Source organism: Mauremys reevesii, linkage group 3 (assembly GCF_016161935.1).
Source record: "Mauremys reevesii isolate NIE-2019 linkage group 3, ASM1616193v1, whole genome shotgun sequence".
Classification (NCBI taxonomy): domain Eukaryota; kingdom Metazoa; phylum Chordata; order Testudines; family Geoemydidae; genus Mauremys; species Mauremys reevesii.
This window is the reverse complement of record NC_052625.1, coordinates 178128391-178141882: the sequence shown is the minus strand read 5'-3', so window position 1 is coordinate 178141882 and position 13492 is coordinate 178128391. Positions and strand designations below refer to the sequence as shown.

The 13492-nt window shown below is 41.7% G+C and overlaps 1 protein-coding gene across 9 annotated transcripts in view; it reads right to left on the bottom strand.

Moving 5' to 3' along the window:
* The window catches only part of ASAP2 (ArfGAP with SH3 domain, ankyrin repeat and PH domain 2), a 175336-nt gene that overhangs the window by 86668 nt on the left and 75176 nt on the right, over positions 1-13492 (bottom strand). For all 9 annotated transcript variants that reach the window (XM_039532006.1, XM_039531998.1, XM_039532005.1 and 6 more), the window contains exons 6-9: positions 11403-11532; positions 5268-5353; positions 3644-3719; positions 3046-3132 (exon numbers count right to left, since the gene is read on the bottom strand). In XM_039532006.1, coding sequence (XP_039387940.1) covers positions 3046-3132; positions 3644-3719; positions 5268-5353; positions 11403-11532 — 379 coding nt within the window. The remainder of the gene's footprint in view (positions 1-3045; positions 3133-3643; positions 3720-5267; positions 5354-11402; positions 11533-13492) is intronic.

The window sequence follows — 13492 nt, the reverse complement described above, 5'->3', positions numbered from 1 at the left end:
CAAATTCCAGAGCCAAGGTACTCTCTGTCTCCACTAACAGACTACTTGCCCCCAGCTCCCCAGAACTTAAATCTGAGGACTGTTAGCAAGTGTCCTCCAGTAAGTCACAAATATCAGGCTAGTATAGGGACCTAAACCATGTGGAATTTTATACATTAAGGTTAACATCTGAAACTGCACTTCGAAACAAACTGGTATTGTCTATGGCAGGGGTTCTCAAACTGGGGGTCAGGACCCCACAGGGGGTCACGAGGTTATTACATGGGGGGTCGTGAGCTGTCAGCCTCCACCCCAAACCTCACTTTGCCTCCAGCATTTATAATGGTGTTAAATATAAAAAAGTGTTTTTAATTTATAAGAGGGGTCGCACTCGGAGGCTTGCTGTGTGAAAGGGGTCACAAGCACAATAGTTTGAGAACCACTAGTCTATGGAACAGAGGTATAATGGGCACAACCCAAGTAGAACAGACACCATATAGTAAAGGAAGCAGGTATATTACATATTAGATGAGGTTTTCAAAGTGGTCTTAAAGAATAGCACAAAGTATAACACACAGTGATGGATTTGGAAGTAAAAATAGCTGTGCTTGACTAGTGAGGAAGGCCGCTCAGACTAATGATGAAAAAAAGCATTCAGCTACTACTGCCACCTTGGAGCCCGGCCATGGTGCAAGGATCCGGAAGGACCTCAGAACAAAAGGCAGACATAGCCCCTTCAAAGAGTTAATAAATATCTTCTCCAACCTGCAAGCACCACCTCTTTCTTGTTTGGACTGAGCTTCAGTGAACTCTTAGCCAAGAGAGTTCTACCTTGGCCAGGGGTGGAAAGTAGAGTTACCCAGCCCATCTATGTCTAATGGAAAAGAAGCTTACACCTGTGAGCCACTACAGTTCAAAGTGTCTTACCTTCTTCACCAATGGCAGCCTCGGATATACTTTAAATGAGAGATGACTGCAGAAAACTGTAGAACCCCAAATAGGAAAGCCCTCTGGACAAATGAGAAACTTTTTTTCTTAGAGCTCTCCAAGAGCTGAGCAATACAAACTTAACACCATTCACCCTTGCATATCAGTAGTATCTCACAGAAAACAGTATCCAAGACTGCTGAATGGTTTATAAGCATGACTCATAGATTCTAAGGCCAAAAGGGACAATTTTTATCATCTAGTCCGACTTCCTGCATAGCACAGGCCATAGAACTTCCTCAAATGAATATGTTTGAACTAGAGCATATCTTTTAGAAAAATGTCCAATCTAGATTTAAAAAATTCCGAGTGATGGAACATCTACTACAATCCTTGGTAAACTGTTCCAATGATTAATTAATAGTCATTCGGCCATGACTAGAACAAGAAGCAGCACAGCATCTGTACTAAGCCCAAATGTAAAGCCAGACTGAAAGAGGTCAAGGAAGATACTAGTTATTCCACAACAACCTCCTCAAAAATCTCTCCCCAAAAGAGAAGCTGAGACAGGCAAAAATGCTATACTTGTCATTTTATTTATGGACCTGTGACAGATAGGGTAATTTTCTGCATATCCTTGGAAGACCTTATTGAATTAAGTTTACGTATCTTTGGGGTCCACTGTTTTAAATGAATTGTTTATGTATGATTGTGTTGTATTCCATGGGGGGGCTGCCACAGCTCCGTCAGGAACTAAAAACAGTAGGTGCTGATTAAGGCAAATCAGCCAGGTTGTATGCCCCTCTCCTGGGTGCGTTTGCATATACTAGTCCAAACTAGATCCTCCAGAGACCAACAGACAAAGAAAGGACTTTGGGATAAATAGTTGGAATTAACATGGATTTAGGGCCTCCTTTCTGATCCTCCAAATGTACAGGACCATCCAGTCAAGGGGGCCACAATTCTTCAGGAATGACACCTTCCGGAGCCCGGAACTGGGGTGATCTTTGTTCAGCTTTTTAGCATATGTGTAGGTTCCTTCACTGTTTTTAAGACGTTTTCTCTGTAATGTTTTCACTTAAAGAATAAATGTGCTTGCTTAGAAAGAGCTGCATGGTAACTTATAACTGCGGGCAATTATGCCTGGCATACCAAAGTACAGACATTCACCTGCTTAGGCAGTCTGGCTTGCTGGAATATCACAGTGCAGGCAGGGAGGTGTGCAGCCTTGAAAAACCCTGGTCAGGAGGGAGAGAGACAGCGGTCTCTGCCCATGAGAGGTGATGGCTGAGGAGCCAGGAGCCTACAATGGGTGTCCTTGGTGGACTACAGAGAGGGGTATAGGTGCAGTTGCCCTGAACTATGACAGATCCAACAACTACTAGAAAGAAGAAAAGTGCCACTTTGTCTAAACAAGGGAAACCAATGATGATCTCAGCCAGTGGTAAACCCAATATTCCAGGCTAGATTATAATCAGCCACAAGAGGCATGGGTCCAAACCATAGGTTGCAGGCTGAAGTGCCCTCAGTATGTTTAGAACCTGACTGAGAAATCCTGGTTAAAACTCAGAAGATTGCATTTGTACTAATCAGATGAATAATTTAATTGATGGAACAGTTTAAGTGACTCAACATACTGACATCTTTGAGAGGTGAGGTATTGCAGCAGAACTTCCAGCTCCATTGTTACTGTTGTAAATGAGGCATTTGGGGGTTTGGATTTATGTTAGTTAAAAATAATGTTACTGGTATTTGAGACTACATTTACTAGATAAGCTCTTTACTGCCTGGGTCTTATTGATATCAAAGTGCTTTCATTCTCAGTTTGAGAAAGAACCATTCACCTACAGTTCATGGCACTGCCCAAACTACTCAAGTGTTTTACAATACTAGAAAGAGACAAGCAGCGAAGTCCTTTTGCAAACTCTCACTAAAAGTCTGTAAGGATTCCTTCCTTTAAAAAAAATTGCCAGAAGCACTTAACATCAGCATCAAGACAAAGATTAATAAGTTAACCAAAAACAATGAATAGATTTATATTGCTGGTATAAATAACTGTTTGTACTTCAAATACTAACATTAAATTAGAATTGTATTTACAATGGGTATTTCAAAAGTTAAATCACCTTATATGCTCACCTCTTTCTGCTCAACTTGGAGTGCTGATTTTAAAATATCTCTAAGATGTATTAGTTGTTTCCTTTCCTCATCCTGTGCTTGTTTAATCTAGAGTACAGACATGACAGAGGTTAAAAATTAATGTGTTACTATTTATATTAACACAGTTCTTTACAGCTTGTTGCTTAACTGGTTCAGATTTCCTGACAAACGATCAACAAGAATGAAAATACAAGAGAGAAACGATAAGTTCCTTTACCCATATGCCTACAAAAAACTTGACAATGGTTTGGCTGCTGGTGTGCTGAGACCACTGCCTACCATGCTAACTCTCTGTTTACTTGTACTCCCCTGTGTGTCTGTCTCCATCTGCTTTTGTCTTATATTTTGACTGTAGTTCTTCGGGACAGAGACTGTCTTTTTGTTCTATGTTCGTACTGCACCTACCACAATATGGTCTTGGTCCATGACTAGTACTTCTACACACTATAGCAATACAAACAACAACAACAGTTTTATAATCTACTCAAAGCTCTACTCAATAAGTCTGAATAAAAAGGATTAGATTTCTTTAACAAACACAAAATTTGAAAAAGCAATAAGCCAGACTGCTACTTACTGTGTGAAGATCAGTTGAGAGTGTTTCAATTGAAGGCTTGAGACTTTCAACTGCTTTCAGTCCATCTTGGAAGAAACTTAAAAAAAAAAAACAGAAAGAAAATAGTATTGTTAGAATTTAGTATTTTTTTCTTTCCTGTTAAAAAACAAACACTTTACTGAAAAAAGAGACATGGTAGAAGCTGGTAAATGTATATACACACAGACTCCATATACATCGAGGTCATAGCCATGCAACAAATTATGAAAATTCAACAAACTGCAAGGCCACAGGATACATTCATTTCATGCACTTTGGACCAATTCACCTGCAATCTGCCCACTAATCCATCTTCTTGCAAACTCATTCTAACATTCCAGCTCTCTGAACACCTTAAAAAAACCCTGACATCAATTTAAAATCAACCTGCTCAAAAAGTTTTCGTCTTTCTCACCAAAAATATGCAATCTCTTCCCCGGCACCCCACCCCATACACACCCTAGTTTTAGAATACCGATGGTTCTTCTGCACATAAAAACATGACGACTTTTAATGTCCAATGTCTCAGGATCTGATGGGAGCTTCCCATAGAAAGGAAGATCCCTCAGCTTCTCAAAGGGACCCAAGCAATCAATCACTTCTCAAATGCTTGGCAATAAGTATGTGTGGCCTGAATATGCATGTGCACCGACAGTTCGAATAACTATGATCGTGTTCCCTTATCCCATCTACTCCAGTACTTTTTAATTAAATAAAAACCATTCTGAACATTTTTAACATTTTCATGATTAAAAAATACAGCACCCACACAGTTTGTTTACATTAAATATTACTCTGCAGTGTTTGCAACACAAATATAGCAGCATTATGAACCACATGGGAAAAATATTATTTTCATTGCCCAAGCTCAATGAAATGCATAAAGTTGATGAATGACAAAGATTATCAACAATGAAAGTGATTTTTGAGTCTCACTAGTAGTACAGCAAAGAAAATTTACTTTTATACAACCTGATGGATGTTTATGGATCTAAACAGGTTGATAATGTCGTTCACACTTCAGAATAATGAGTTTATTGCTACATTATCAATCTGTCAAAAACAAATAGAGTAAAACAAGTCCTAGTATTTTGCAGTCTAATGAGAGCTTCTGAGTTTCTCGTTATTGAAGTTCTCCATTCAGCTAGAAATAAAGTAAAGCCATTCTTTCAACACACCTTTACACTATTGCTTACCCAATGTATTTTTAGAGAGAATAGAACTGACTTTGCTCATTGATAGATACACTCAGAAAGATTTCAAAGCCAGCAGGCCAATCTGTCTCGCTCCCTTCCACGGACAGATTACTGAACACGACAAACGATCATGTGGTGATTATGTGTTGCAGATGACAACATGCCACAATATTAGCTCAATCTAACACCTCATTTCATATTAAGTAATATAGCAACAAACCAGTAATTGATCTATTAGACCAAATCAATATGTCAAAAGTCTGCAGTGAAATGTGTTCAGCTGAGTCTTAGATCTATTTTGAAGACACAGAAAAATATTTTTGGAAAAGTTATTGCCGCTACCAGTTTCCATGAAAATGCAAAATATTGTAATTATAGAATCTTTTGAAACAAAGAAACATAAAACTTACTTGCACTGTGCATGAAAATACTTGATCAAGTTCTGCAGCAAGTCAACTCCTTTTTTAATCTTGATTTCATTGACTTTCAGAAGGTACTGTTAAAACAGTAATTCACAGAAGTAAAATTAATGAAATATCAATTACTTTTTCATATTTTGTGATTTATAGGAATGGTAATTTCAAAATTATTTTCAATTATATTTCAACAAGCTTTAACAACCACAGCAGATTTTGAAAAGCTGAAAAAAAATTGACCATGTGGAAGAGAGACCTCAGGGCATCAACCAAACTTCAAACAACTGGTGTCAATGCCGAGTCTTAATATCCAATTCAGATACTTGTCTGTTGCTAACTCAAACCCTTGCCCTTTAACTCTTGAGGCCTACTAAAAGTCAGATCACAGGAAGCATGAGGGAGACCTGGAGGGCCTTCAGGAAATCATCCTGTAACCAAACAGTCGCATCTAGATGCACATTCACAGTCAAGCCAACCATGGTGCAAGCCCAAGATACATCTATCTGGCAATAAACATGTTTGTATGCCAGAAAGGGGGGGAGGGATAGCTCAGTGGTTTGAGCATTGGCCTGCTAAACCCACGGTTAAGAGTTCAATCCTTGAGGGAGCCACTTAGGGATCTGGGGCAAAAATCAGTACTTGGTCCAGCTAGTGAAGGCAGGGGGCTGGACTCAATGACCTTCCAAGGTCCCTTCCAGTTCTAGGAGATAGATATATCTCCAATTATTATTATAAGGGATTTTCAGTATTGCCAACCCTAATCACAAATCATGAAATGGGGGATGAGGGGGAACACAGATTTTCATCCATCTTCTGATTTTTGCATTCCCCTGTCCAGCTGCATCATGTCTGTGACAATTTCAGCATTGCCAGCTCTCACAAAGTTATAGTGAGCATGGTGATGTAGAATCCTGTGGGAGGAGCACTTACTAGAGACTCAACCAAGATCAGTGGCCCATTGTGCTGGGCTCTTTACAAACACATAATAAGAGATGGTACCTGCCCTGAAGAGCTTGCAGTTTAGTGCAAAGGATGGTGGTGAGTCTGTGGTGTGGGAGCTGGAACTATGACTCCCTAAAGTCACCTCATGGAGGGGCCACCAAACATCCATTAAATGAAAATAACTTTTAATCTCTGCTGAGTAGGGCAGACTTCAAACTGGTGACCTACAAGTGAAAGGTTCTCTCACATTAACAACGCCCCGAAGCACAAGGCTTGCTTATTGGACAGATACATTTAACTAATCAAATTCTGACTTTCTGAAGGCAGAGTCTTCCACTCTCTGGACACACAGGCAAAATCTCCTACACTTTTGCTTAGTCTCAAACACACTAAGGGTATGTCTACACTACCCCCCAGATCAGCAGGCAGCGATCAATCCTGCGAGGGTCAATTTATCGCATCTAGTCTAGGCGGAGTTGATGGGGGAGTGGCAGCAGCCGACTCACTGCGGTGAAAACACCACGGTAAATCGATCTAAGTACGTCAACTTCAGCTACATTAGTCACATAGCTGAAGTTGCGTAACTCAGATCGATATCCCCCCCCCGCCTCCCTCCCAGTGTAGACTAGGCCTAAGTCTGCAGTACCTATTCTTAACTGGACAGTTCTCATTAACCAAATATAAATAAAAATGCAACAGTAAAATGAATATTTAAAAGTGAATTCAGATGTTGTGCTGGTATGTTTTGTAACATAAAATCATTCTAGCGATTATTCCAGGATCCTTATGTTAAAATTAATATATATGTATTTTTCCTCAACACCCACGTTATCAGCATGGTTTGCCCCTGAAGGGTATGCTTGTGTTCATTTTGGATAAAATGTGGTTTACAGGGTGCTTATGCATAGGGAAGCATGCAGTGGCTCACCAGCCTAGGAACATTCTGGAGAAGGCCACGGGGAGGGGTGTGAGCTCAGCATGTGGAATGGAGAACTATAAGCATGTGATAAACAAACCCATATATGGAAAGGTTAACTCTGATTGGTTAGAGGTTCATGTTATGTAACTTGTTATGTAAATGCCATGTGCTATAAAATAGCAAGGGGAAGGGCTCCTTGCTGGAGGGACTCTGCCTGATTTTTGTACCAGGGGCTTTCCTTGTGCACATATTGAATAAAGCCTTGTTGAACTGAATTGAATTGCATTGCATTGAATCGCATCGCATCGAATCGAAGTCCCTTGATTCTACCCAGCATCAGACTCACTGGGAACCACAAAATCCCAATACCCCCATAGCCTTCAAACCCAACTCAGCTACAGGATTAACTAGTAGGGGAAAGCACACTGTTTTCCTTTACATAGATCAGCTCCTCCAGGGAAGCACAACATATACATTGTCAGTGGGTTACACAAGTGTTTGAAAGACAGCAGAAAAACACTGGTCACCATCAGGATTCTTTGTTTCTATTCCTGGCTCTGGGAGCAGATTGAGGTCTAGTGGTTACAGACAGCATAGCCAAATGTAAAAATAACCCTGTCTGGGTCATCTGTGGGGGTGAAACGCAGGATCTTTGGATGTTAAAACATGAGCCTCTACCTCTTGAGCTAAAGAGCCACGGGTGAATCCTGGCCCCACTGAAGTCAAGATCCTAAATCTCTTAACATGGAAACAGTAGCAACACAGGACTAGTAGGGACCTCCTAAATCACTGAACCCAATCCTCTCTGCCCACAGGCAACTGCATTCATAAACATATCAGTAGCAGTCACAAATCTTTACATGTAATCTAGCAGCTACAGTATGACACAGATCTACACTGTTATACATAAGCACCTAAACCATGGGTGGGTAAACTACAGCCCGTGGGCTGGATCTGGCTCTTCAGGGCTTTGGATCCAGCCCACGGGATTACCACCCCAATGGCGCCGCAGGCCTGCGCTACTCCCATTGACCGGAAATGGGAGTACCGCAGCCAGTGGGAGCTTCGGGGGAAGGACCCACAGGCAAGGGCAGCGCACAAAGACGTCTGCCCTCCCTTCCCCGAGCAGCGGCAGGGATGTGGTGCCAGCTGCTTCGAGAGTGGCGTGGGGCCAGGGCGAGCGGGCAGGCAGGCAGCCTGCCCTGGCACACACCGCTGCCACCCCGGAGCCCACATCCCAAACCCCTCCTGTACCCCGCTCCCAATACCCTGCCCTGAGCCCCCCCAACCCTCTGCCCTGAGCCCCCTGCCATACCCTGCACCCCTTCTGCACGACAACCCCCTACCCTGAGCCCCCTCCTGCATCCCCCTGCACTCTAACCCCCTTCTCTGAGCCTCCTCATACACCCCACACCCCTCCTCTGCCCCAACCCCTTGCCCTGAGCCCCTTCCTGCGCACTGCACCCCCTCCCACACCCCGCACTCCCTCCCGCAGCCCTACACATTCATGGCCGTTCATGCAATTTCCCCACCCAGATGTGGCCCTCAGGCCAAAAAGTTTGCCCACCCCTGACCTAACCTGACATGTTCCTTCTAAAAGGTGTGGCAGAGTGGATGACAAAACTCTATTATCTCAGAATGCTAGGTTCTATTCCTAGCTCTGACTGAAGTGACCTTTTGCAAGTTCTTAGTTATCTTCTCTGTGAAACTGGCAAATGATAGTTATTCCCACAAGTTATGAAACCTTGACTCAAAATAAGGGTTATGAAGGGCACAGAAATATCAACCGCATTCAGTAGATGAGCTAGAACCAAAAACTCATAGTCTCTGGGCTTGCAGTTTAATACACCTTCCTCTAAGCCTTAAGGCATTTTAGGAAGGGGAAGGGGTATCGCTCTCATTTTGCTTCTCCAAAATCATGTGAAAGCTGCAGCTTTTCAAATCATCGTGAGCTTCTGTAAAGTAAGGGTCAAATCATGTCACCCATAATAAATTTGTGAGAACTGGCGATGCTGAACTTTACAACCACACATAGAGCACTTCTTGTAACAGCTGAGCTGCTGCTTCTCTGACACTTTTTTTTTTTTTTTTTTAAGAAAAGACTGGGAAGGAAGCAACTCAAGGGAAGCAAGAGATGCACACTCACAAAATGCAGTGCTTCATTATAGAAAAATAAGGATTTTATTGCACAACAAAGAAAACAAGCTATAATAAGGGCTGCAGAAATTCTGTAAGAATTTTTGAAGTATCACTAAAATTAAACTGAAATGCCACAACTGAAAAATATATTATATCTTGCAAAATGAAAGCTTCAAAGTGGTATAGGTTTATTTAATTTATTTCTTCTTCCTTACCTATGCAAGGTCATGAACCATGGAACGTTATTGTCTACAGGATATGGTTATGGAATATATTTAATCCTTTCTGTATGACTGAATACTCAAGCACAGCCTTCAGTGCTTCATTTTATTGTGCTTGTTCAAATGAAGCATTGAACCGATGAAAGCATCCAACCAGCTTCATACAAAATACTTTCAGCTTTTTTAAAGTGAAGAGATTCAACAAAGCTCAAAAGCCCCAAACTTGATCTCATCTAAACCATCCTTTTTTCTTAAAATTTTTCACTGTTGTAGCAACATCAGGAACATTATCCTATACAGCAGGTTCTTATGCTGTGCTCATCTTCACAGTATTTGAGCTTCTCCTACATAGAACTGGTGAGGGCTTAAGGAAAGTGGAAAGCAGCAAATTTTTCAAGTGGGATTTTCAAAGTTGTCCTGAGGCAGAGGGAGGGGGAAAACTGCGACATCAGCCCCCGCCTCCCTCCCTGGGCTCTCTGCACAACACTCTCTCTCACACACACACACCCCTCTGCGTTAAAGTGCATGAGCATTCCACAATAATGGTTTGCTTTGTATCCCGGAGCAGATCAGCACAGCACGCAATGGCTGTCAGAAACCATGCTGTGAAAGGGGAGGGGCACATGTCTCCAGGGCAAAGCTATCACTTGAGGCATTATGGGACAGCTCCGGAGGCCAATTACAGCGCAGAAAGCAATCAAGTGTCTACACTGGCAATAGAGCGCTGGAGCCTCTGCACAAATAACCTTATGACTCTCATCGAGGTATGTTTTTTTGCAGCGCTGCAACTGAGGAGTTACTGCGCACAAAGTGGCTTGGTAGTGCGTACACGTCTGCAGTTTGAGCACTAAAAGCTGCTTTACTATACAGAAACTTGCCAGTGTATACAACCCCTTAGATTCGGTATAGGAGTACAGGGCTTTTCTAATGAATCGCCACAGTCACACCAGCATGTGGAATCAATTAGCTCCAACCAACACTAGAATCTAGAGCACGTGGCTTGCGAGCCGCATGCAGCTCTTTTACAATTATAGTTCGACTCGCAGAGTCCCCCACATCCCCTCCTTCTCTACCTACCAGACTGGGGGAGGGGGAGCTCAGGACCTCTGCCTTGCAGCAAGTTGGTGAGATAGGGGCTTCTGACCAGTGGGGAAGGGGGGTCTCGGGACTTCAGCCCCACAGGGCACACCTTCTGGGGCTCAGGGCTTCAGCAGGAATGGGGCTGAAGCCCCAAGCCCCGGCAGGTGCCTCCTGTGGGGCAGAAGCCCCGAGCCCCGGCAGACGCACCTAGGCTCTCAAACTTCTGAATATAGTCATATGCGGCTCGGAAGGACAGTTTTGTCCACTCCTGACCTAGAATATCTCAATAGAAGAGGATCAATTTTCTAAGCAGGTCTTAAAGTCTGGCTCCCTGTAACATGAAACCAAAAAGGGTGGGAGCAGTACATCAAATGGTTCACAATTACAAACAATCATTGTTACATTATTACTATCATAATGAAGAATCTGAAAGGCAAAGTCCATTACTAATGGCTGTTTGTTTTTCAATACCAACCCAATGATGTGGAACTGAGATTTTCATATTACACCACTGCAATAGATAGCAGCCTAAACCCTAAATAACTTGTGGTGTAGTAGTAGTGTGAAGACTATTTAATTTCATCTGTGAATAATGTATTGAATGAGACATGGGTGATTCTATAATTTATTAGTACATGAAATAGCAGAGAATGTAGATTCCTTGTTGAAGTTAGTGTGGCAGGGTGAAGAAGTTTAATATCCTGAGTCTAATAAAAACCTTCAAGTTTTCTTTGAATGCAACAGTTGTCATAATGCAGAATCTATCTTTTCTCAAATTTCCTTTTTAAGAATATTAATGGAACAATTGTATTCTATGTTAAACCTTACCTCACACATCTGAAGCTGGAAGAACCGTCTTTCTTTCTCCATTTCTTCTGCAATTTCAGCTCCACTTATTTCTGTACGGATCATTCCATGTAGCTTAGCATGCTCCTTTTTTTCTTTCTCTATTTTCGTACTACGTGGAAAAAAACAGCTAAATCAAGTACACTACAATGGACCCTTGTAGTCCTGCAAATTTTAGATTACTTCCAATTTCTATTTCATTTTAAATTTGATAGCGACCAAGAAACAGCCAATGACTTGTTGTGATAGAAGTCTAATCCAATCGTGCTACCATGAGTGACTGACACAGGAACTAAAAAAAAAAAAAGTGGTAGGAAGATACAGTGTTATCTCGTTGAGAGAAAAGACACATTTATGATTCAAATTAATGCATAATCCCAATTGACTAATTGTGTCACTAGATTTTAAGAGTTTCCCTTGTCAGCATGGCTTCCTCTCTGTGTGCAGGGTTCCCAAAGCACAGCTGCCATCTCTTCTGCTGCTGAGCCAGCTGGCACCGGGGATGCCGGCCAGCTGGCTGTGTTGCAGATTTTAAAGTCTGCTAAGCCAAGTGCCTTGATCCTCTGAAGGTTTCTGCCAGTTTTCTGAAACCTATGTGTAATATGGGTTCTACTATATTGGAGCAAGAATTACAGTATTTTCTCATGACATGGTTTTAACATTACTCTAAATGGAGAACCTGAACTTAGTGTAAAATGACTTGCATGTGTTTAGAATTTCCAATCATCAATAAGCTCTGTACTTGCATCTTCTCTCAAGAGAATGATTAAGCGTCTCATCTTGAGTCCCAAGCAGCCAGGGGATATACCAGAATTAATCTTTCCATCAACCTTGCCACTAAGAAATGTTCTGGAACACAAACATTTAATCCCTACTACACCCTCCCTTTTGGTAAATCAAATAAAACAAATTCCTTGCAATTTTCCAGTATCCCTGGACATATACAGCTAGCACAGGGGTAAGCAACCTATGGCACGTGTGCCGAAGGCAGCACACAAGCTGATTTTCAGTGGCACTCACACTGCCTGGGTCCTGGCTACCGGTCCAGGGAGATCTGCATTTTAATTTAATTTTAAATTAAGCTTCTGAAACATTTTAAAAACCTTATTTACTTTACACACAACAATAGTTTAGTTATATATTATAGACTTATAGAAAGAGACCTTCTAAAAACATTAAAATGTATTAATGGCACACTAAACCTTAAATTAGAGTGAATAAATGAAGACTCAGCACACCACTTCTGAAAGGTTGCTGACCCCTGAGCTAGCATTTTGCAGACTTTCAGCCTATGAAGTTTTCCAGGAATGAAGGGATATCCTAAGAAAAACTCCTCCCTCTTTCACAGAGATTCATAGATTTCAAGGTCTGAAGGAACCATTGTAAAATATAAAAGACACAGCAATTTTTACTCCTCCCACTACAGACACATTTGAATGCATGACTTCTAGCTTCAGAAGGGGGAGCCATTCCCCTAAGCCACCAGGCCATCTATCCTCTCCAGAGGATATACATCCTACACAATCATTTACATGAATCAAAAGCTAACTCCAGAACTTTTCTGGAGCCAGACAGAGCCTTGATACTGAATGCATAAGTGAAAAGCTCCATGAAACTTCAAGGAGACAAAAATCAGACAGGTTAAGGTCATGGATAGGAATGATCCCATACAGGCATCAGAGGAAGAAATTAGAGGGGTGCCAAGGAAAAGTCTGCATTCCTGTCTCATTATGGTTACATAGCAGTCACAGAGCTTATCTCTAGGACCAGTGCTTTTAAGCTTTTGCTGGATGATATGTTCAGTGTAAAACACCAGAACCAGATGATGTGGAAGTAAACCAACAAAATGAAGACTCCATCATTTTAAGTGCTAAAAATACCAGCATCTCAAATGGTTATTGCCTATGTAATGAGAAAAAGGGAATAATATCAGCAATAGTACAAACTGATCTACCCAAAGAAACCATATGCCAGGCACAAAGGATTAACCAGGCACCAGTTATGAGGAACAAGGGGAAAGGATTTAAGCAAAGAATTCACAGAAGATAGTGAAATCAGCTCTTGTTTCTTTT